At 36.4% G+C, this 26066-nt stretch overlaps 1 protein-coding gene across 3 annotated transcripts in view; it reads right to left on the reverse strand.

Annotated features, from left to right (window-relative positions):
- The window catches only part of LAMA2 (laminin subunit alpha 2), a 708999-nt gene that overhangs the window by 196497 nt on the left and 486436 nt on the right, over positions 1-26066 (reverse strand). For all 3 annotated transcript variants that reach the window (XM_025294565.3, XM_025294564.3, XM_044924246.2), the window contains 3 exons: positions 17784-17918; positions 5004-5128; positions 1839-1925 (listed from right to left, as the gene is read on the reverse strand). In XM_025294565.3, the coding sequence (XP_025150350.3) occupies positions 1839-1925; positions 5004-5128; positions 17784-17918 (347 nt within the window). The remainder of the gene's footprint in view (positions 1-1838; positions 1926-5003; positions 5129-17783; positions 17919-26066) is intronic.

Here is a 26066-nt window from a genome sequence, read left to right on the forward strand (position 1 = left end):
TTCAATCTCTCCCAGCATTGGAGTCTTTCTTTTCCAATGAGCCAGCTCTTTGCATCAGGTGGCCAAAGTACTGGAGTTTCAGATTCAACATCAGTCCTTCCAATGAACACTCAGGACTGATCTCCTTTAGGATGGATTGATTGGATCTCCTTGCAGTCCAAGAGACTCTCAAAGGTCTACTCCAACAACACAGTTCAAAATAATCAATTCTTCAGAGTTCAGTTTTGTTTATAGTCCAACTCTCACATCCATACATGACTACTGGAAAAACCACAGCTTTGACTAGATGGACCTTTGTTGGTAAAATAATGTCTCTGCTTTTTAATATGCTGTCTAGATTGATCATAATTTTTCTTCCAAGGAGTAAACATCTTTTAATTTCATGGCTGCAATCATCATCTGGAGTGATTTGGAGCCAAAAAATATAAAGTCTGCCACTGTTTCCACTGTTTCCCCATCTATTTGCCATGAAGTGATGGGATCAGAGGCCATGATCTTTGTTTTCTGAATGTTGCACTTTAAACAAACTTTTCCACTCTCCTCTTTCACTTTCATCAAGAGGCTCTTTAGTTCTTCTTCACTTTCTGCCATAAGGGTGGTATCATCTGCATATCTGAGGTTATTGACATTTCTCCCAGCAATCTTGATTCCAGCTTGTGGTTCCTCCAGCCCAGTGTTTCTCATGATATACCCTGCATAGAAGTTAAATAAGCAGGGTGACAGTATACAGCCTTGATCTACTCCTTTTCATATTTGGAACCAGTCTGTTGTTCCATGCCCAGTTCTAACTGTTGCTTCCTGACCTGCATATAGGTTTCTCAAGAGGCAGGTCAGGTGGTCTGGTACTTCCATCTCTTTCAGAATTTTCCACAGTTTATTGTGATCCACACAGTCAAAGGCTTTGGCATAGTCAATAAAGCAGAGATAGATGTTTTTTCTGGAACTCTCTTGCTTTTTCCATGATCCAGCGGATGTTGGCAATTTGATCTCTGGTTCCTCTGCCTTTTCTAAAACCAGCTTGAACATCAGGAAGTTCACAGTTCATGTATTGTTGAAGCCTGGCTTGGAGAATTTTGAGCATTACTTTACTAGTGTGTGAGATGAGTGCAATTGTGCGGTAGTTTGAGCATTCTTTGGCATTGCCTTTCTTTGCAATTGGAATGAAAACTGACCTTTTCCAGTCTTGTTGCCACTGCTGAGTTTTCCAAATTTGCTGGCATATTGAGTGCAGCACTTTCACAGCGTCAATCTTTAGGATTTGAAATAGCTCAGCTGATAACTACATACATGCATTATTAGAATTTGGAAAAAATATGGCGAGAAGAAGCCTTTAAATAATATTTTTTGTATGTATGTTGAAAAGGAGAACCAATTAACATTTTAATATTTGGACTGTGCTAACTAAGAATGCTTGATACAATTTATATTGTGAATTATGTATATATTTGGTGATGTAGTGCCAGAGTTCTCAGAATAGTAACGTGCATGCAGTAAGTGCCCACCAATATTTCCCAATGAACTAAAATTAGAATTATTTATCACTAGCCTTTTGTTATCATTAACTACACATAACATTTTGAAATTGATTTATTTGTTCTTGTAAGATGCTCTTTTTCTCCCTTCCAATCTATATTAGGGTGTATATGTATATATATATGTGCTAAAATAGAAACTTCCTTTGGGTAAACTCTAAAGACAGAAAAATACTTTTGAAAGCTTATAAACTATGAGAGAACATGAAAATGACATTGTAAAAATAATGAATACTTTTCTACTATGATCCTTTGTTATACGATCTCTATGCATCATTGCCCTCTATGTCTCGTAACTGTTCGTACCTTTCGCAGTACTTTCCCTCATATCCCCGTGGGCAAGCTGTGCAGCGGTAATCATCCAGGCCTTCCATGATACAAGATGGGCTGAAACTGAATCAGAAAAAAAATAAAGATTGAAAAAACCATTTGACTTATTTATTTTTATAAATTTAAGCAATTCTATCTAATATCTAGATGATTGGAACTGTTTTTTGATGGTTACAAATGTCATATTTGTAACTATAAGTTCCTATTCAAGGGTAATGGGTTTCCCTGGTGCCTCTGTGGTAAAGATTCTGCCTGCAAAAAAATGTGAGTTTGATCCCTGGGTCAGGAAGATCCTCTAGAGAAGGAAATGGCAACTCACTCCAGTATTATTATCTGGAAAAATCCCTTGAACAGAGGGGCTTGGCAGGCTATAGTCCATGGGGTTGCAATGAGTCAGACATGACTTAATGATGGAACAACAACATTCAAGGGTAGGATATCACAACTAAATATTACTAATAATAGTTAACAAATAAAGAAGGTTGTTTCTTGATGAATTAACAATGCATGACACTGACCATGTTAAAACTGTGACGTTTTAATAATTATATGACAGTCATGAAAATATCAAACATCCAGAAAAAGGGTGCTATTTTTCATGAATTAAAATAAAAACATGATGAGAATTCCTGCATATTTGTCAGACAGTAGAATAAGTATTATTGAATATCTTTCAGGTTAAAAAAAAATGGGGACACAAAAGCAATTTAATTTTTTTATAACTTATCCCAAATTGCCATTGGCATTTCAATGCATTAAGTGTGAATAGATGTTTCACTTAAAATAAAGACTGTCTTTTGTAATTTACATATGGATTTCAAACTACATTTTACTTTAAATACAAAATAATGTGATCTAGTGTAAGGAAATAAGACAGGAAATCTTTCTGTATGAAAATTAGTAAGATGTTCTAACAATTTCTAACAATTTCTGGTTTCCCTATTTCTGTTAATGACTACCATCGGAGCTCAATTTGGCTACAAAGCCCTGGCTTCAACTCCTGCCTTGCTTAAACCTGTCATATCTAATTAATTATCAGTTCTATAGAGTCACATTCAACAATCTATCTTCTTGTGTTTTCCTTACATCCATCCTTTTGTCTCTATTTTTGTTGCTATTACCTTTTTTCAGGTTCTAATTTTCTTTTGCCTAAGCTAGTGCAATAACTTTTTAATTAGTCTCTTTGCTTTTCTTATTTTCCTGTTTCAGTTCATTATACTCAATTCCATCATTATAGTCTTCCTAAATTGTGGCTCTGATCACATTAATCTTTTAAATAAAAATTTGTAGTGTTTCCTCATTACATAGAAAATTAAATAGCAATTTCTTAGACTGGTATTCAAGGATTTCTACAGTATGGCCTCCATTTTCTTATTCATTCATCTGTAATTATAAAATTCTATTTGAACCCATGCTCCAAACTCTTACTGGTTCTTAAACGTGATTTGTGCTTCCTGCTTCTAAGTTTTCACTCTGTAAATTTTCTACTATCTCTGCCAGTAAAAACTCTTCAATCTGTTGTAAATTTAATAATTTAAATAAATTTAAAATTTATTATGCGTGCTCAGTTGTGTCTTTTTGTGACCTCATGAACTGTAGCCTGCCAGGCTCCTCTGACCATGGGATTCTCCATGGAGAACCAACCCATGGAGTGGGTTGCCATTTACTCCTCCAGGGAATCTTCCCTGAACCTGTACCTCCTGTGGCTCCTTCATTGGCAGGTGGATTCTTTATCACTGAGCCACCTAGGAAGCCAAAAAATTATTATTAATTTTTTAATATATTCTTTAAGTTTCCAAAATGAAGTGTGGTACTTTGTGCCTTCGAATTTCCTGTAAATCTAAGTTGATCTCTCTGAAGACACCCATTTAACTGTGAGCCTCTCCAAGAGATGTTCTGCTCTTTTTTGTATATCCTGTAGCTTTTGTTATAGTTCACTCTACAGTAAATTATCAATTAATTATTAATTCCCATTTTAATAAACCATAAAATAAATACCTTTCTCTTGTTCAGTCCAGTTCATCAGAGGTAGATTAGGGAAAGGAGGATGAAAATAATATATTTCACACACCAACCACTTTTGCTCAATGAATTATAAGACCATGCATTTTATCCTCATCAATATCCCATTTATCTAAAAATTCACATTTGATATCCTATGCAAGACATATGTTCTGTTCAACCAAAAACAGATGCTTGTAGAGGAAAGGGAGATAATCACATGAAAATGTTTTCAAAATGTAAACAAAGCCAAAGATGGGGAAAAAAAAAAAAAACAGAATAGGTAGAACTATCTCTTCATCTGAGTTGCTTTATGGTTCTTATATACTAAAGGTAAGGTGTCTAGGATTCTAATTCTGAACAAAGTGCCCTACATTCCTTCAAAAGCAAATTCTTAGAGAAAAAATTACCCCACTGTGTAGAGATTGAATTCTATAAATCATTTAAAAGAAAGTGCAGATTGTCTTAGCAAAAAGGTAAGTGAAAACACCTAGGGGTTTTCATCAATACATAAACCAATGCAAAATGTTCTGACAGCACTGAAGTAAAATATGCCACATTTGCTGCCCCTTATGGCTGTGTTTCCATGGTACCAAGCTTGCATTATCTCAACAGAAAGGGGGCTGTGATTCTGGGAGATACTGACTTCTTGTGGAGCATAACAATAAGTCATCTTGCTGGAACCACATTATTTTTCAATTATCTGCCTGATAATTCTTATCAGTCATGAACTAAACACAGAAAATAAATGGAAACAGCTATAAAATTTATATACTATGCATCAAACAATCCCTCATAGCTGAAGTTATTGCAGAATTATATGAAAACACCAGGTCTTTCTAAAAACTTATAAGATTATACACATTTGTACATAAATCATTTATTTCATAAATATATGTTAACATTGGTATTTACATTTTAATTAATAAGCATTATTTACTTGGGACAGAGTTTTAAAGGAAAAAGGAACCATAGAGTATCAAGTGTTCACTTTTGTCATGTTTTTATATTGTTTAAAAAAATCTATCTTAAATTGAGATTTTTGTCTACATGAAAAAAATAGCTAAATCACAGAAAAGTCCATGTGCTACACAGATGGTGTTACTGATTGGGAAATATGGTAATATTTCTCAGTCTTACTTGTTGCTGGAAGAAATTAGAGGACAAGCACATTGCTGACAGTCATTTGGCAACCCCTTGACAATGCCATAATAACCAAGAGCACATCGTTCACAGAAGTCACCAGCAGTGTGATGTTGACAATTCTGTAAAGGAAGAGGAGTTTGTTTTGAAAGTAATGACAGAATGTAATTTATCATAGAGCTCTCCACCTATGAGTTTGTGTGTTCCTGTGAACACACACACACACACTCCCCATTGACAGAACTCAGTTATTAACCCTACATATATTTTAAAATTTATTTATTTTTTAATTGAAGGATAATTGCTTTACAGAATTCTGTTGCTTCCGTCAAACCTCAACATGAGTCAGTCATAGGTGTACATATGTCCCCTCCCTCTTGAACTTCCCTCCCATCTCCTTCCCCTCTAGATTGTTACAGAGCCCCTGTTTGCATTCCCTGAGACATACAGCAAATTCCCATTGGCTATCTATTTTTACATATGGTAATGTAAGTTTCCATGTTACTCTCTCTACACATCTCACCCTCCCTTCCCCTCTCCCTATGTCCATAAGTCTGTTCTGTATGTCTGTTTGTCCACTGCTGCCCTGCAAACAAATTCATCAGAAGCAGTTTTTTAGATTTCACATATATGTGTTAGTATTCGATATTTATCTTTCTCTCTCTGACTTACTTCACGCTGTATAATAGGCTCTACATTCATCCACCTCATTAGACTGACTCAAATGCATTCCTTTTTATGGCTGAGTAATATTTCATTGTGTATATGTACATATTTTTTAAAGAAGCTCTTTCATTTGAGAAGTTAATACTGGGCTGTTGTAGCAATAACGGCAAGAGTTTCTGTTCTCTTTCCCTTACATCAGTCTCTCTGAATTAGTTTTCCTCTTATTCTACTCTGGGGAATAGACTTATGCTATTCTCTGGCGTGAAACCATGGCATTATCATAATGAATTTTGGAACCCTGTCTATTGTTTCATTTTTTGGTGTTATGTTGAAAATACATTGTGTTACAAATAAGATTTTATAATTCACTGTTAAATTGATCTACTTTTCTAACAGGATACAAATATCAAATCTTTTAATTCTCCACCTCTCTCTCAGCAGATGTTAGCTTCTTATTTTCAGGGAAAAGGAAGTCCTCATTTGGTGTTGCCTCATCTTCCTGCCAAACAACAGACCATCTTTTCTGCCTCACTTTCCTTCCTGTCAATGTTTAGTTCTGTCCACAAGAAGTGGTGCATTGTTCTTTGTCTAAAGCTGCTCTCCTCCTAAACTCTCATTTAGAAAAAAGGCCTTCTTTGTCTTCTATTACCTCCAGCATCTGCATTTTCTCCTTCTTTGATGGCTTACTTCCACTGACAGTTGAGATTGGTTAAGCCTTTCATATTAAAAAAAAAAAAAAATCTCTGAGATCTCATGTTTCTGGACAACTTCCATCTTATCTTTGATAGGTTTATTAAAAACACTATTCACATTGCTAGTCTCTACTTCCTCATCTCTTTTTCACCTCTTCATTTTTTTAATGAAGGCTTTAAACACACACATATTCTTTTTCAGATTCTTTTCCATTATAGGATATTACAAGATATTGAGTATAGTTTCCTGTGCTATACAGTGGTCCATGTTGTTTATTTTATTTTATATATAGTAGCATGTATATATTAACCCTAAACTCCTAATTTACTTCCCCTCTGACCCCAAACAGGCTTTTGATTTCACCAGTGGAACATACGTCCAGGCTCATAAATATGATCTTTCTTGCTAAATCAAAATTTACTGACAATAATCTGTCTTCATGATATATGAACCATCTACAGCAGCTGATATTCCTTGCCATCATTAGGTTGACATTTTCTCTTTCTACAACAGTACACGAACCAAGAACTTCCAAATGTACAAGCTGGATTTAGAAGAGGCAGAGGAACCAGTGAAGAGGAACTAAAGAGTCTCTTGATGAAGGTGAAAGAGGAGAATGAAAAAGCTGGCTTAAAACTCAACATTCAAAAAACTAAGATCATGGCATCTAGTCCCATCACCTCATGGCAAATAGATGGGGGGGAAAGTGAAGATAGTGACAGACTTTATTTTCTTGGGCTCCAAAATCACTGTGAATGGTGCCTGTAGCAATGAAATTAAAAGATGCTTGCTCCTGGGAAAACAGCTATGACAAACCTTGACAGCATATTAAAAAAGTAGAGATATCACTTTGCTGACAAAGGTCCACATTGTCAAAGCTATGGTTTTTCCAGTAGTCATGTACAGCTGTGAGAGGTGAACCATAAAGAAGGCTGAATGCCAAAGAATTGATGCTTTCGAACTGTGGTTTTGGAGAGGACTCTTGAGAGTCCCCTGGACTGCAAAGAGATCAAACCAGTCAATCTTAAAGGAAATCAACCCTGAATATTCATTGGAAGGACTGATGCTGAAGCTCCAATACTTGGCCAATTGATGCAAAGAGCTCACTCATTGAAAAAGGCTCTAATGCTGGGAAAGATTAAGGGCAAGAGAAAAAAGGGATGATTAGAGGATGAGATGGTTGGATGGCATCACCGACTCAATGGACATGAGTTTGAGCAAGCTCTGGGAAATAGTGAAGGACAGGAAGCCTGGTGTGCTTCTGTGCATGGGGTTACAGATTTGGACATGACTTAGCGACTGAACAACAAAATGGTTTCTCTAATAGTACAGTGTACTGAGTGATTTCCTCCCTCTATGGCTACTCTTTTTTATCTTCCTTCATGGATTTTTTTTCTTCTTTCTGTTGAGTAAGATTGGTCCTTTCTCACTTTGGCTCTCATTTCTTTTCTTTCTCTTTCCCACATTTTCTACCTTGGTCATTTCAACCATTACTAGAACTTTAGCTATCAGAGCTTCCCAGGTGGTGCCAGTGGTAAAGAACCCGCCCGCCAATTCAAGAGACATTAGAGAAGCAAGTTCAATCCCTGAGTCGGGAAGATCCCCTGGAAGAGAAATGGCAACCTGCTCCAGTACTCTTGCTGGAGAATCTCATGGACAGAGGAGCCTGGTGGGCTACAGTCCATGGGGTCACAAACAGTCAGGCATGACTCATGTGGCAGCACATAGCATAGCAGCAGCTATCATCTATCTTTCCCAAAGTCTAAATTTTATATATTCTGCCTAATATCGATCTCTAATGAGTTCCATACTTAAGTTTCTAATTGCTTCTTAGATAGATCTTCTTGTATAACACAAAAGTATTTGAATGAGAAACCTCAAAAATTAAGCTCATCTCTTTCAAAATCTCCTAATACTCCTGTATTTCCCACTTAATTTGGGGTCACTATCATCTCTCTGGCATAGCAAGAAAGACCTTTATAATTCAGCCCCTGCTTACTCCTCCAGTCTTCCGTCTAGCCGCTGTAACCGTCACACTGTATGCTAAAGCTATATAGGACTATCTGAAATTCTCAAATTATGCAGTGCTTCCTCTTACCTCTGGGAATTTTCATATGCAAATATCTTGTTCTGGGATGTTTTTCCTCCTCTTACTTGGCTAACACATATTCATTCAGCTCTCATTTTCACTGTCTCTTTCTCTGATAAACATTCCCTGATGCCTGAAGTCTGGGCTAAATTCTCCTTGCTCAACACAGTGGCTGAAATATGTTGACATTCAATGACTATTTTGAATGAAATGACTGCATAAATGAATGTACTTTCTAGGTATTATAGATGAAAACCGGTTAGGCTTCTTAAGATGAAAAAGTCAAGTCTAAAGAATTTACAGTAAGGTGCCTAGCAGGGAAAGAGGATTTGTCGTATTTGGATACTGATTTAAGTACCATAATCCTCTCTTTTTCAATCATCCAAAGGAATCACTGTATTTTAGCAAGAAAATAGCCATTTCGTATTTAACAGTAGCATAGTGAGAGATAATGGTTCCAAGATAAAATAATTATCTGTGAATTTCAGTCTCAAATCGTTCAGAAAGTTGCCAAATGATGAAAGAGTGTTAACTGGGGAGTGCTTTAAGAACATACTTTATAGTTATAGAAATGAGCAGATGCCCCAAAATACATGGTATCTTAAACAATAATTGTTAGCATTTGCCTTTGTAAAAAATAAAAAAAAAAACAACCTGCATAATAAATTATTTATGTAACCTACTGTAACACTGATAAGTGAGTCAACACAATAAATAATGCTGATCATTACTAAAAATACAGATATTTAAAAATATGGTTTGCTTCTTTTATACCTACAACTCTGTATAATTTCTACACAGAGAAAGCAAATATTTGAACTTTCTCTGGACAGTCAATCTTTCAGAGGGTTGCTGACATACTAAACTTGGTTAACTGAATTAAATGCCCCACTTAGCCCCACAAACACAGCACACAAATCATGATGCTATTTTTGAAACTTTTGACATCAATCTTTCATATGACTTTCCTGTTTCCTTTGAAATAGAGGACATAATATTTCTCTTATACAGAAATTAATCTTTAGAAAAAAATTTTATGTGTTAGATGCCTAAAGAGAAGTTTAATAATCTGGAGATTAATATATGCCAGTATCATTTCAATAGTAGATTACAATATATAGCATTCGTTTTTGTTTTTTGTACATGGGAAAACTGGGGGTATTCATTCCTTCCACTAAATCAAAGGAATATTGTATTAATATTTGGTATCTTTGAACTAAGGTGAGAAGTTACTATTTTTCTTTATAGGGATGCCTCTTCACACTCCTTGACATATTATTAAATGCATGGATTCTCAAAAGGCAGCCCTTTTCATCTTGTATAACCATAAGCTACATAGTTTTTCCTTATGCTGAATGAAAACTTGTTTCACTCTAATTTTCAGTTAGTAACCCAAGTTCTGCCTTCTGAAGCTATGCAGATTAAATCCTCCCTGGTGGCTCAGAAGGTAAAGACTGCCTGAGGTGCAAGAGACCTGGGTTTGATCCCTAGGTTGGGAAGATTCCCTGGAGAAGGCAATGGCTACCCATTCCAGTACTCTTGCCTGAAGAATTCCATGGACAGAGGAGCCTGATGGGCTACAGTCCATGGGGTCACAGAGTCGGATAGGACTGAGTGACTAACACTTTTACTTTCACAAAGCTTTTCCTTATGCTGATTGAAAATGTTTCACTCTAATTTCAATTAGCGACCCAAGCTCTGCCTCCTGAAGCTATGCAGATTAAGTCTAATTTCCATTTCCCGGGGAAAGTCTTCAAATATCTTAAGAACATTATTACTTCCTAAATGTTTTTTTCAAGCTAAACAGTTAACAACCCTGATTAGTCAGAATTTCTCTTAAAATAGAGATTCTAAATCTCACAAATATATTTAACATACTTCCATCCTTGATCTTGATCTTATACAAGTGAATCTGTATAGTAAAGTAAGAACTCCTATTTCATAGAAGTTGCTATTATGTGTCATTCCCTCTGTTTTTTTACCTTAAACACTAGTATATAAATTCCTAGAGGGCAATACCCACACATTCCTTATCTTTATATTCTCAGAACCCACCACTATGCCTGAACATGGTAATACTTATTAAAAAATGCCTCAAGAATGAATAAACAAGTAAGCCTAAGTTTGAAACCTACTCTATTAATTTAACCTTGTTAATTGTGGCTCATAATTCTACCTGCCAGGCTCTTTTTGATTATTGACAGCATCTAACACTTTACATCATGTGAATATTTGATAGATTTCATTCAAATCACTGATAAAGATTTTGAACATGATGGGGTCAAACACAAATCCTATGCCTCATCAATGGAGACATCTCTAGAGCTTATTCTAGGTTATGCTGTTTAGCAGCTTCTACACCCACTGAACCTGTTAACTGATCACTATTTGGCCTATATTTTCAGCCCTGTTTGTGAGCATATAATGAAATGTTCTATCAAATGCCTGTCTGAACAAACCAAAGTTTGAACCATACATCTGACTCTTAGGCTTATGACTTAAGCAAATTATTTAATTTCTCTCAGTATCATTTAATCAGCTGTATTAGAAGGACTAATCCTTTCTCATCAATTTATTGTAAGAATAAATGAGAAAAGATTATCTACAGTGGCAAGTCCTGGTTCTGGTACATACATAAAGTTGGACACATAGTAGCTGTTAATCTTTTTTACTAAATTTGACACATCATTTATTACATTCTCTGATGAATTTGAAATTATACTGAGAATCATGGAACTATGGTCTCAGATGTTATATATATCGTAACTCAAGCAATTAGCCTGATACGTCTTATTTTAAGGGAACCTATTCTGATTGCTAACAAACATTATGTTTCACTGGAGATCAAACTCAATCCGTCTCTTACGTTCTACTTTCCTTTTTAAAACCTGGTATGACACTTTATTGTTATCCATTTTGAGACAAATTTCATATTTTCATGATTTTGCAAATTTTTTTCATATATAGCTCTTAATCACATTGCAGATTCTATTAATACACTGGGGTAAAATTCACCTGGACCTTTAAAATCACACTCATTCCATCAGCTAAAAGTATGATTACTCTCACCCATAATCAGCAAGTATTATTTTGTACTAGATTTGAAACCTGATTCTAATACTTTTTACCAAAGGCTCTATAAGTTACTTAATATTTTTTAGGATTAATTTTCAGAGTTGTAATAAAATACTAATAATTTCTACCTTGGTAAGATAGATTAAATAAGATAAGGTTTATTTAAAAAAGACCTTAAACATAGTAGATTCTAGTTATGAGTTTACTGAAGATGGAACTAATTGCTTAACCATGGAGACTGACAGTGTTACAGACAACAGAGCAGATCAATGATAGAGATTTACTTTATCCTTTCATTTTAAAATAAGAATTGTGATAGAGTAAAAATAATATTTTCACAACTTTTTTAGTCTTGAGAAAGTTATTTGTGCCACCTGAGATTTCAATATTCCCATGTAAAATGTTGGAGAAATAATATTGACTATGTAAGTCACTCAGTCATGTCCTACTCTTTGTGACCTTATGGACTATAGCCTGCCAGGCTCTCTTGTTTGTGGGATTTCCCAGGCAAGAATACTGGAGTGGGTTGCCATTTCCTTCTCCAGGGGATCTTTCCAACCCAGGGATCAAACCAGTGTTTCTTATGTTTCCTGCACCGGTAGGTGGGTTCTTTACCACTACTGGCACCTGGGAAACCCAATACTGACTATAGGTTTGGTGAAAATTAAATGAGGATATATATGTGTATAAAAAGACAAAGCTATAGATGTGTTATATAAACTCTTAAAACTCTATCTTATCTATTTTTATGATTTTGTGTGTGTGTGTGTGTGTATGGATCAGTATTAATTCACCTACCTCTTCTCCCACTTCTGGCATGAGGTTCAATATCTTGTAGGTTTTACTATTTCATTTTGAAGAAAATTTTCCTTAAGAGGCAATGGTAACTTAGATATTGGTAATAATATGCCTATGTGTAGGATTTATTAGCATCTACGAAGAAGCAACAGCTCTCCTGTAAGTGTCATTAGGAATTATTAAGAGGGTAGTTACAAAGTAATGTGAGTTTTATTTTACAGGTGAAATGTTTAGCTTGTGAAATTTTCTACAGTGTTTTTCTACTCTATTTTTGAAGAAAGGAATAAAGGAAAAGAAAAAACAAGATAAGAGAAAATCTGGCATAGCATTAGATATAGCAATGCTTTTTACAATAATTTTTGATTAATTATCATCTGGTTCTTAGACTATACATGGTGGATAATATGTATGGTAATTATCTTTATTATCATTAATCACCATAGCTATCATGCCTACTATAGAGCTTATCATGTGCCAAGTAATGTTCTAAGCCTTTTATCTAGCATTTCATTGAATCCATAGAAAAACTCTATGATTCAGTACTATTATTATCTTCATTTTATAAATGAGGAAATTAAGACACCATTGAGGTTAACTAAGTTGACTAAGCTTGCTTTGTTGCTAAGTCACTTCAGTCGTGTCTGACTCTGTGTGACCCCATAGACGGCAGCCCACCAGGCTCCCCTGTCCCTGGGATTCTCCAGGTGAGAACACTAAGCTTACACAGCCCATAATGGATTAAGCCAGAATTTGAATCAAGGCAGTCTGACCACAGAGTCATGTTTATAACCATCATGCCAACATAGAGGGCATTGCACTGTGTAGTGGATATGATATTTAACTGGGAAACAGTAAAAATAGTAAAGAAATCCGTATGCTTCAGTTGCTTCAGATATAGCATTGAAGTAATCATAGTTATTTCCTATTTGTCTCATGAAGCATTTCAAAGATGAGCAAAGTTGCCTAACTTCAAAAGTTGTAAGCTCCCTGAAGGAAAATATAAAAATTCAGACCACAATACTTTATATTAGCTATGTATGTCTGACGCATTTATGTATTTATTTTTATTTCACATAGGTATATCTCAGAAAATAGAGCTTACAGTAAGAATTGTTGGCCCAAAAGTGGTTATAATAATCAGTTGGTCAAAAGAGTACAGACAGTATAAATACAACAACTTTTATCTGAAATAAAAATGAAATTAAACTGTATCTTTTATGAGGACTTATAAATTATTCATTGTTGTTCAGTTGCTAAGTTGTGTCTGATTCTTTGCGACCCTGTGAACTGCAGGACATCAGGCTTCCTTGTCCTTGGACCATCTTCTGGAGTTTGCTCAAACTCATGTCCATTGAGTCAGTGAAGCTAGCCAACTACCTTATCCTCTGTCGCCCACCTTCTTCTCCTGCCCTCAATTTTTCCCAGCATCATATGGAGTGACATTACTATTATAATTTACAGTGAAGATAGCATAAGAAAGAAAAATGCATTTAATTCTCACTTAAGAATGTATGTTAACCACCTCTGAAATTATCTATTGAATTTTACTAGCCAGAAGGTTGGAAAAAAACATTACCCTTAAACCAAATGACAATTATTTCAAGAATTCAAGGATGGTTAATATCTACACCTCCACTCCAGTCCTCACAAATAAGCATATTATAAATTTCCATATTCTGTCTTGATTGAAAGAAGATAGTCTTTAAGAAGTCAGGAATAAAAAGTTGTCTTAATAGGATGAAAATTATTTATGTTAAACTAATCGCCAGAATTGTACTTTGTGATAAAAGATCTGAGTCATTCTTATTAAAATCCTTAATAAGATAAGAAGCTGACCACCCTTCTATATAACATTTTTTGAGACTTAAAGCAAAACTATGAAAGTATTATATGAGAGAGAGCACTGGCAAGGAAGACACATATATAGTTTTTTGAAAATATTGTAAATATAAAAATAACTGAATCAACTAAGAAATGTCGAGAGCTAGAAAGAAAGTGGTTGAATGTTAAAAAACATGTAAAAAATCTATTTTGTCAATATTTACCAGTAATGACCAGTTAATAAATACATTGAAACAAAAAAATCTAATGCTTACCATTAATAAGAAAATGTAAGATACGTGGCAATAATTTTAACATAAGAAATGCATAGCCCATATAGGTAATACTAAAAAAACTATGAAACATAAAATATTTGAAAGTGAAGAGTATCATATTCTTAAGGTTTAGGGAGGATAATTCAATAGTGTAAAGATGATGATTGTTTATGAACCGCTTAATACACTTCAAATAAAAATTCTAGTGCTATTTTTTGGGGAAGAGAGGAAATAGTGAATCAAAATGTCATTTGAAAGAATATATAAGTACAATAAGCTAAGAAAATTAGAAAAAGAAGTGTAGCAAACGGCCTTGCTTTACTAGAATTTATAATTTACCATAAAATAAAGGTAATCAGGGCATTATAATAGGAACTAAAATGTAAGGAGAAAAGAATAGATGCTCTTTAAAACACATCTTAACACGAGTAAAAGAAATAAGTATATATTCAGACACCATGATGTGTCAAGGAGAAAAGGAAATATTATTAAGTAAATATTTCTTTAAAGTAACATATTTGAACAAAAATTATCTCCCCACATTAAAATAAATTCTGGAAAGATTAAAAAGTTGGATCTAAAATGTAATCATAGAAATAATGGTAAATACTATGCAATCTCAGTATAGATATTGAAAGTCATTGCCTGGGGGAGATCACCATGAGAATGAATATTGTTAGAGAAGCAAATTGCTCCAAGGATTCAGTCCTAGGAATATCAATGTATTGATTTCAGGTAATGAGGAGAAAACAGAAAAGAAAACTATCAAAGAGCAGACTTTACCAAGAAAATCCCGAGAATACCATGTCCAGAAAATTAAACTGAACAAAAGCTTCAAGAGGAATGGGTGACTCAGAGTAGCAAACGCTGCTGATAAATCAAATACAATGAAGACCTGAACACTAATTGTTCAGGTCAGTAAATGAGTAGTAATAAGAAAAATGAACATTACAAAGCAGTGATAATAAAGAAGGCTCATGGATATTATGCTAAGTCACTTCAGTCGTGTCCGACTCTGTGTGACCCCATAGACGGCAGCCCACCAGGCTCCCCCGTCCCTGGAATTCTCCAGGCAAGAACACTGGAGTGGGTTGCCATTTCCTTCTCCAATGCAGGAAAGTGAAAGGTGAAAGTGAAGTCGCTCAGTCGTGTCCGACTCCCAGCGACCCCATGGACTGCAGCCTACGAGGCTCCTCCATCCATGGGATTTTCCAGGCAAGAGTACTGGAGTGGGGTGCCATCGCCTTCTCCACATGGATATTAAGCTGGTTAGAAAGTGAGGGCATGGGAGTCACAAGGAACGATAAAAGATGTGAATGTCAATGATGAGACTAAAAATGTTGACACTGAAGTATTAAGAAATGAAAAGTGAAGTCGCTCAGTCATGTTCAACTCTTTGCAACTCCATGAACTACATAGTCCACGGAATTTTCCAGGGCAGAATAATGGAATGGGTAGCCATTTCCAGTCAAAGGAGAGGATGGTTGTTTACCTTGAGACTATAGATGCTCTCAGTTCCTGATAATGACAAGTTCTCGGAAAGGCTCGTGGAGTGAGGACAAGACACTAAAGTTAAGGGTGTGGAGGACTTCATTTTATGGGCATCAGAATCAGTAGGAATCATGACAGAAGTGGTGCCACAGTGAATGGCAATGATGCAAATGAAACATCTTCCAGGAATGTGGTAGGTGACCTGAGGGTGGAATGGGGAGGGAGGAGGGAGGAGGGTTCAGGATGGGGAACACATGTATACCTGTGGCGGATTCATTTTGATATTTGGCAAAACTAATACAGTTATGTAAAGTTTAAAAATAAAATAAAATTTAAAAAAAAAAAAAAGAATTTGGCTTCAACAAGCAGGTACAGTGGGCAAATGAATGGAGACGTGAGATTCAAAGCTGGGGGTTGTTACAGAGGAGAAAAGGGTGATATGAAAGTGGCCCCACCTTCAGGGTCAGGGGAATGAAGAGTGTGAGAAAAAACAATGGCTTTCACTTGAGAGCATGGCTGGGGAGCAATGTGTTGGGAAACCACGTTCCACTTTGAGCAAATGAAGAGGAAATCAAGGGAAGAGGGAGATTATGTAGGGATTTTGCTGATTTCTGGTCATGAGTTCCACAAGGCTCCACAGGGGTTTCAGAAGACTAGAAGAGGTGGTGAAGGAGTTCAGCAGAGATACCCAGAGCTGTGTGGGATTAGATTTTGGGGGCCCCAAGTGGTGACATGTAAAACTTGAATTTCTCCACAGTCCTGATTGCTCCAGGGATGAGAAAATGGGATTTTAGCAGGAATATCACAACAATAAAAAAAAAAAGAGCAATTAAAATTCTTTAAAAAGTTAAATTATGGGATATCAACTCAAAGAGTGTAAAGATTGTAAAGACTAGCAACATAATATGATCATGATATGTACATTTTTTTAAAAATTCAGGACATAAAACTACACCTATGGTATCATATAAATCTTTATAAGCAAATACATAAAATTGGTGGGAAACACATAAAATATTAAATGTCTATCTTGAATTTTTGATAACTTTTTTCCTTAATACTTTTCTATAATTTATGAATTTCTTACAAAGAGTTTATTTTTAATTATAATCAGAAAAAAACCCCTTGTGATTCTGCTGCTGCTAAGTCGCTTCAGTCGTGTCCAACTCTGTGCGACCCCATAGACAGCAGCCCACCAGGCTCCCCCATCCCTGGGATTCTCCAGGCAAGAACACTGGAGTGGGTTGCCATTTCCTTTTCCAATGCATGAAAGTGAAAAGTGAAAGTGAAGTCGTTCAGTCGTGTCTGACTCTTCACGACGCCATGGACTACAGCCTACCAGGCTCCTCCATCCATGGGATTTTCCAGACAGGAGTACTGGAGTGGGGTGCCATTGCCTTCTCCGATTCTGGTACTTGTCTAAGATGCTGTTGGTATTAATATACTATTTCTTGATATGAGCAGTGATTTTTCCAGTTATAATTTTTAAATTATTTTTTAAAATGCATAGCAGTCCATGGGGTTGCTAAGAGTCGGACACGACTGAGTGACTTCACTTTACTTTTCACTTTCATGCATTGGGGAAGGAAATGGCAACCCACTCCAGTATTCTTGCCTGGAGAATCTCAGGGACGGGAGAGCCTCGTGGGCTGCCATCTATGGGGTCGCACAGAGTCGGACACGACTGAAGTGACTTAGCAGCAGCAGCATGATGTCTTTTCTTCAAATGTTTCTTACACACACACACTCACACACATATGTATACAATTAAGTTCCCTGCAGATTAGCTAATCTCTGCACTCAGTTTATGAATATGTGTAAGGAGAAACGAGAACATGGGCTTTATTCAAGAAAGGCTCAGGTGAATACCTGGCATATGGAGGTTTCAGAGTCACACAGGTTGCTATGTCCATGACACTGACAAGGAACACAGGTTCCCAGGGTTGGTCCAGGGGTACGGCCACCTGGCTCAGAGCGCAGTCGATAAAATCCTGGCATGCATGTCTGAAAGAAAAAGGAGCCAATTAGGAGAGCCAACTTGGAAAGCTTTCTTTAGCAAAACTTGGGTTCTTCAGTAGTTAAAAAGAAAGATATTTCTCGTCCCATCAGTGGGAAAGGCAACACCACTTACAAACAGTGAATGTCACTTTTGATTTCTAATGTGTATTTCTGCCTGGTCCATCAAGTATACAGGCAGCATCTGTGTTATCAGATGTTAGCAAAGGAAAGTTGTCATTTGCAAATACCACTCAGCCTGAGCAAACTTCACACAGTCTTTTTTCTTGAGGAAGAAGTTTGTTTTTAAATAAAATTGTCATATGGCCTAAAGAGAGAATCCCAGTGTCCTTGACAACCTAAAAGCTGTCTCTATTGTGCTTGATGGGTAGCTAGCAAACGTCCAATGAGACTCAGCAAAAAATTAAATAATAAAAAGTATTGCAGTTGCATTATTTATATAGGTATAATTTAAAGACTATAAAAGTAAGAAATTCAAAATAATAAGAGCTTTACATGTCTTGGGAATATCAGGCCACCAATAAAATGTATCTTTTCTTGATGTAGTTTTTTTCATCTTGCAATAAAAATCTGAGGGCAAACAGGAAACTGCTAACAAAGCTGACATACGCAAAATCAAGGCTTCCATCTTCATTCGGGTGTATTATGTAAATTTATCAAGAAACATCACTGGCTCTTTGGAAGAAAGCCCATCGCTCTGAAGAGGAAATGAGAACAGTTCTGTGTTCTGGGCTCAGATCTCTTAGAATGCAAAGCTGCTGCATTTATCAGCCATTGTTGATTTATGAGTAAGAGGTAGGAGCTAGTTTTTCAGATTCCACTAAAGATTATGAAGGGATGTTATCTATGTCAACTTTTTTCCATAGGATATCTTGCTCCCACTGATGAGAGAAGTGACTGCTGGATAAGCAGGGGAAAATATTAAATTAAGAACTTCTTTATGCCTTTGCATTGTTTTGGTTCTGGACCAAAAGAACCAAACCAGGGTGGAGTAGGTAGAGGTTCCTTAGAAAAAGAAAACGAGCAATAATCTGCACTCTCTTGTTTGTTTTGATGTGGATAATGTGAGAGTACTTCAATTAAGCACTTAAGATTCTCTCTGCTTTTATCTTGGCCTGTAGGAAATTCTAATGAGATATAATAATGTCCTGGATTTGAGCAAGCTGATAGAACCAGGAATAGTATTCAAAATATTTGGAGTCCTATTTATCTTATAGTGGAAGAATCAGATACTTGAATAAGTTTATTCATATTATTCAAAATCAAGGTGCATTTTTGCTATTGTTACCAAGTAAGGTCTGGAAATTATGGCTCAGGAATTCATTTAAGCATAATTGAGGCAACAATCTAAGGTGTATTTAAAAATGTGACACAGCGTAGGTTGTTCCAACTCTGGTGCATGCTGACTGTAGCATAAAATTGGATTTTTTTGTATAGATTTCATCCTTGGATACCCATATACTTATTGTTATTTTACTGGTATATTTTCTTGGGGGGGTGTCTTTAAAGATCACACAAACTGAGAGTTCCTAGCTCTATTTTTTAAATCAAACAGAAGTTTAAAACAAGTCTTACAAGAAGAATAACATTAAGAGATGGTCATTTTCATTGAGGAGTCATATGCAATTCAATGTTATAGACTGAAATCTAAAGGAGCCCTGGCAGGTGAAATTTACTGTAATATACCCAATTTCTCTTATCGCTATGGCTCTTCTCTGGAAAGAGCAGGACAAAGTAGAAAAGCACTCCAGGGGGAGTACAAGTCTGGGCTTCAACTCAAGCTCTGTGTGGAAGCTTCTAGGCCTGTCTCTGTGATTCTCAACCCTGGCTGCACACAGAATCGTCTGAGGAGCTTTAAATACTGATACCTGGCTCTGCCCCCAGAGATTCTCATATAATTGGTGGAAAGCTGGGCCAGTGTTGGTTGTAAAACTCACAGGAGGGTCTAACAAGCAGCCAGGATTGAGAATTACTGGCACGCTCCTCGCTCTCTGCTGGAAATGTGTGTCTTTGAAGGGCATACAGACTCTGGCACTGTGACATCAATGAATATAGAAACCTTGATTTTCCAAGTTTGTTTTGCCTGAGGGATACAGGCAAATCACTTGGTGTCATTGAGATGTGGTTTCCTCATCCCACAAATGAGCATATGTATTAACTCAGTTGTTTTCTGAAGTTTCTACAGTTCTAACACTCCAGATTAATTGTGTGTCTTTATAGATCAAATTTCTAAGAGTTAGCCAAAAAAAAAAAAAAAAAAAAAAAAGACTACTCCACAATACAAGAGAAATTTAAAACACTTTGTAAAGGAATGTAAATGCATTTATTCCTCTTTAATCTCCTACTCTTGTGGATCTTATTTGTACTTATTTTATCTGTTTTTCACATTGCTGAGGACGCTTTTTAAAATCAGATGTTTTTCTTCTCAGTCAACTAGGGCAAAATTCATGAGAATCATTATGTTTGAGTTGGGAACAAAAGAGGAAAGATAATAGCTACTTTTTAAAGTCCTGTTTAAAAATCCATTCTGGAACAAAATAAAAAATTATTGAAAGGCAAGTAAATAAACATGGTCCTAATCTTATCCCTTTTTTTCTTAACTCAAACTTTTCCCAAGTTCTCTTCTTCTTTTGTGAAGAAATTATTCAGAGCTCAATTTTCTTCTGCTTTTCTTCCATGTTTGTCTTCATAATATGGTATTCCATCAAAATGTTAGGACTGAACTGTACAAAAATGTGGGAGGGAGGAGAAAAGGGAATGTGAGACAAAGGGAGTAGAAAGCCAACATGCTCCAGGTGTGAGGTTACACAACACCCCTCTATCCTCCTCAGAGTTTAATAAAAATAGACACTTGTGCTGTTGCTAGTAAAAAACACTCTCTTGTATCTTTACATGGGTTTTACAATCAGACAATCCTGGGTTTATTTCCTGTTCTACCACTTACTACAGATGACTTGTACAGATTTTAAATACTATGGACTGAAGTTTCCTCACCTGGAATGTAAGGATGTTGCAGAACTTAGTGGCTGACTATTAACGTATCTGGGGCTTCCCAGGTGGCACTAATGGTAAAGAACCTGCCTGCCAATGCAGCAGACATAAGAGATGTTGGTTCGATCCTTGGGTTGGGAAGATCCCCTGGAGAAGGACCTGAAAACCTACTCCAGTATTCTTGTCTGGAGAATCCAATGGACAGAGAAGCCTAGCAGGCTAGAGTCCATAGAGTCACAAAAAGTTGGACATGACTGAAGTGACTTAGCATGCATGCACACATTCATGTATCTAGGTTTTGTGAGCCAGGTTCAAATAGCTGTTCACTGTCTTCTAACTGTGTGATAAAGGGCAGGTTTCCTAACCTGCCTGGGCTTTCATTTCCTCACCCATAAAATGAGAATCACAATACACTCAATGTTGGTGTAAGTATATTAGGGAATGCACGTAACATTGTAAAGGATACAGTAAGGACTCAATAAATGGTCAGTTGTGTGTGTGTTTTTAACAGGGTTGCTGTGAGGATTAAATGAGATGATGTGTGTGTGCAGTGCTTGAAATTTAATAAATCAATGGGTTGTTTCTATTCCAGATAACTTTTTGGTCATTGAGAATATACTAAAAAAAAAAGCCAATGGTGATTGTTCTTTACTGCATTGAGAAACACACTTACAACGTATGCCACTTACCCCTACCATGTTCCTTAATATTTAATGAATATGAAGAGTCTTTGGGTCTTCCATGTACAATGAAAGTGGTAAAGGACATCCCCAGAAGTATGCAGTATAAGAAAAAAAAAGTCTAGTCTTACTATTCTGTCTTTTGAGTTTTATGAGCTGGTAATAGGTATACATTGAGTATTTAAAAAACTTATTTTTGGCAGTCACCTGACAGTTTGTGAGAGGTGATCCAGTATATACTAACCATTTAGCCATGAGTCAGAAGCACTATTAAAACATGATGGCAGGGGAAAGATGATTAACTGAACAAAACATCACCAAGAGATTATCTGTGAATATCTGATTTCCATGATCTTATTGCAGAGAACCACATATTCAATGACGAATAGTTTCAGTTTCTGCATACACCCTAACCTGAGATTAGGTCAGTTGAGAAAACAATGTTAACTGAGGTAATAGTGAGGAGCAGCTTAGGTAAAGTATGGTAATCTAAATGGCTCCCACAACAGCAAAAGTGATAAGGAAATTGTGTTTTTTATTTGATATCTATCTAAAGGTAACCCAGTCTCTACTTCTAACGATAAATTATAAAAAGTAATCATTTCTAGAACTGACATTTTCAATGACCAGGGCTATAGTATTATAATCCTACAGGTAATAGATAATGCTAGGTCCTCACAACTGTCTGTATGGTAACTAACACTTAATTTTGTTTATTTGCAACCACATTTCTGTATAAAAACATGAAATGAGTAGCTTGTAAATACATATGTCTCTAGAATACCTTACATTTGGTGAAAATATTGTAAAGGAATTGCTTTGTGTATTCACGACCCAAAGCATATGTTACTAGAATGGGATGTATTATTTTAAACCTGTCCTTAGTTCTTGCTTTGATGATGAGATTTTATGCCTGAGTAATTACACTTTAGAATCAAGATGAATTATAAACAAGATGCATAATGGCTTAGAGGCAATGGGTTGTGGAGAAAACCTCAGGTACCTTATTATAAGAGATTGGTCTTTATTCTCTAATCTTGCCACTAAAGATATTACTGTAATTATTGTCTGTCCATAGGAGTTTAAGTGAAATTCACAGGACATAGGTGAAGCCATCAATGCAGATCATAGTTTGTATGTATGTCTAGTTTTTCTTGATTTTTTTCATATAATATTTGCTTTATTTGTGCTAATTTATATTTTCATATAATGATGGAAATTTACTACAATTAATAGGAAAGTACATTTTAGAATATACTATTTAAAAGCTTGTTGATTACAATAAGATGAGTTTTAACATTTAAAATCTGGAATGGAAGGTGTGTGCATGTGTGTGTGTGTGTGTGTGTGAAAGTAGATTGCATTAAAATAATTTGCTTCTTTAATAATATTTTTCTTTACAAGGGAAGAGTATTCTTTTAAATAAATGCAGAAAATATAGCTGTAGTGAGTTTCTTTTCGAGATATCTAAAGGTCAATCTTGATTACTTACTCAATATCTTGTATAGAAAAATAATATCGTAGAACCAGAGAATGTTGGAACTACAAAACCCAACCTGTAATTTTATAGATTGGATAACTATATAATAACTAAGGCTGATAGCAATTAAGGGATTGACCAAGGTCACACAGTGAGACAGCAGTGCAGCCAACATTCCTTGGGATAAATAAAATTCCACCTTTTGTCTAGAAAAATCTCAAATTCTTTCTATCTTTTATCTTTTTTCCTGCTCATTGTAAAGGCAGCATATTCTGTATGTGCCTTTTTCACTCTCTCTTTTTTTTCACATCTCCACTGTGTGTACATATGTATATTTCACACATATTGGGTTGTGATTTTAAGTACAATATACATACTTATTGTGCTAAGTCATTCAGTTGCGTCTAACTATTTGTGTCCCTATGGTCTGTAGCCCAGCAGGCTCCTCTGTCTATGGAATTTTCCAGGAAAGAATACTGGAGCAGGTTGCCATTTCCTATCCCAGGGATATAGTTATTGGTGTATGTGCAAAAGTATACATGTGTATGAAGGAGTTATGACAATAAGGAGATGGATTATTTGTTCATTCAAATAAATATTGCTGTTCAGAGCAGCCACAGAGCTAAAAATTTATTCCAAAAATATTTCACAGATATTTACAGTTATTCTTATGAAATGGTTTTATGACTATGTGAAATTCATATGATGATAGCTAAGTTGAATGGCATTTCAATTTACAATGGAGATTTTATATTTATATTTTCATTAACATTAATCCACATGATGATTGTACAAGTTAAAAAAAAAAAAAAACCCAAAGTCCAGTAACAAAAAGCAAATGCCCTGTTCATCTGGAGGAGTTAGGCAGGATTCACCCAAACCAAATGCCTTTCTATTTTCATCATACCATGCCACCTCTCAGGAGAGTCATGTTCATTGTTTTAAAGTTGTATTTCACCTGCCTTGCAAACCATACTTAATAGAACTTCTCAAATCCTATTTACAAAAGCTATACAAAATTATAGTCCTTCCTCATTATCTGCCAGGAGATGAGTTCCAGGAGTCTCCATTGATCCTGACATCCGACTCAGCTCTCTCATATCCATGGATTCAGCATTAGTGGATTTAAGCAACCACGGATGGAATTTTTGATTGCAGTTGGTTGGATCCATGGAATGGAAACTGGTAGGGGGCCCATTGTATATTTACTGAAAAAATTCATACATAAGTGGATCCAGGCAGTTCTAAGTTGTTCAAGGGTCCACTATATTTATAAATAAATACACAGATGTATAACTATTTATTCCAGTCATAATACTATTAACCACATTAACTTATAATAATGACTCCACCAGGCACTGTGATAAGTGCCTAAGTTCTAGTTCACTTAGTCTTTCTGTGATTCTTGGGCAGTAGATGGGAGAGATGTTAAAAATATCTGACTGGTGTGTGGGGGGACCATCAACCAATCTAAGAGGAAAGACTTTGTGCTGTAGAGCTGGAGCAAGCTGTGGAGGCCCTTCCTGGGCCAGCCAGTTGCTGCACTAAGGGGTCTGAAGGAGAGGGACCAGGTGTGGTGGCAGTTCCTCAGGGTCTTGGGGATTTACCAGCTGAAGCCAAAGCAGGTTTATAAGCTGCACAAGGTCTCAGTCTTAGTATACAATGAAGTAGAGATTCAAACCCAGGCCAGGTTGTCAGCAATTCCACCGTTCCCTAGATCATACCCTGAATCTGCCTGCAATGCAGGAGTACCCAGGAGACCCGGGTTTGATTCCTTGGTTGGGAAGATCCCCCTGGAGAAGGAGATGGCAACCCACTACAGTGTTCTTGCCTGGAGAATTCCATGAACAGAGGAGCCTGGCAGGCTACAGTTTAGCCTTGTGCAGCTTATAAACCTGCTTTGGCTTCAGCTGGTAAATCCCCAAGTCCCTAGTAACTGCCTCCACACTCAGTCCCTCTCTGTCAGACCCCTCAGTGCAGCAACTGGCTGGCCTGGGAGGGGCCTCTACGGCTTGCTCCAGCTCTACAGCACAAATTCTTCCTTCTTAGATTGGTTTATAGGGTTGTAAAGAGTTGGACATGACTGAAGTGACTTCAGTTCAGTCACAGTGTGCCAGACTTCCCTGTCCTTCACCAACTCCAAGAGCTTCCTCAAACTCATGTCCATCAAGTTGGTGATACCATCCAACCATCTCATCCTCTGTCATCCCCTTCTCCTGCCTTCGATGTTTCCCAGCATCAGAGTCTTTTCCAAGGAGTCAGTTCTTTGCATCAGGTGGCCAAAGTACTGGAGTTTCAGCTTCAGCATCAGTCCTTGCAATGAATATTCAGAACTGATTTCCTTTAGGATTGACTGGTTGCATCTCCTTGCAGTCCAAGGGACTCTCAAGAGTCTTCTCCAGCACCACAGTTCAAAAGCATCAATTCTTCAGCACTCAGCTTTCTTTGTAGTCCAACTGTCTCATCCATACACGACTACTGGAAAAACTAGCTTTGACTAGATGGACCTTTGTTGGCAAAGTAATGTCTCTGCTTTTTAAAATGCCGTCTAGGTTGGTCATAGCTTTTCTTCCAAGGAGCAAGAGTCTTTTAATTTCATGGAAGTGACTTAGTACAGCACTATTAAGATTTAATATTTATAACAGTTAAATTAGTTCAGTTGGTAAAGAATTGGCCTACAATGCAGGAGAGCCAGGTTCCATCTCTGAGTCAGGAAGACCCTCTGGAGAGGACATGGCAGCCCATTCCAGTATTCTTGCCTGGGAAATCTCATGGACAGAGGAGCCTGGTGGGCTATAGTCCACTGGCAGAGTTGAACACGACTTAGCAGCTAAACCACCACCACAAAGTAAAGATCTAGAAAATTCACCGGTTCCGAAGATAGTCAAAGGAATACCTCAGAAAGTAACAAACGCAGTTTTAAAAATATAATGACTGAAGGAGAGTGGCACTGTTGAAACAGTGCCAGTTATACGTCCTTCTGAG

This window comes from Bubalus bubalis, chromosome 10 (assembly GCF_019923935.1).
Source record: "Bubalus bubalis isolate 160015118507 breed Murrah chromosome 10, NDDB_SH_1, whole genome shotgun sequence".
Taxonomy (NCBI): domain Eukaryota; kingdom Metazoa; phylum Chordata; class Mammalia; order Artiodactyla; family Bovidae; genus Bubalus; species Bubalus bubalis.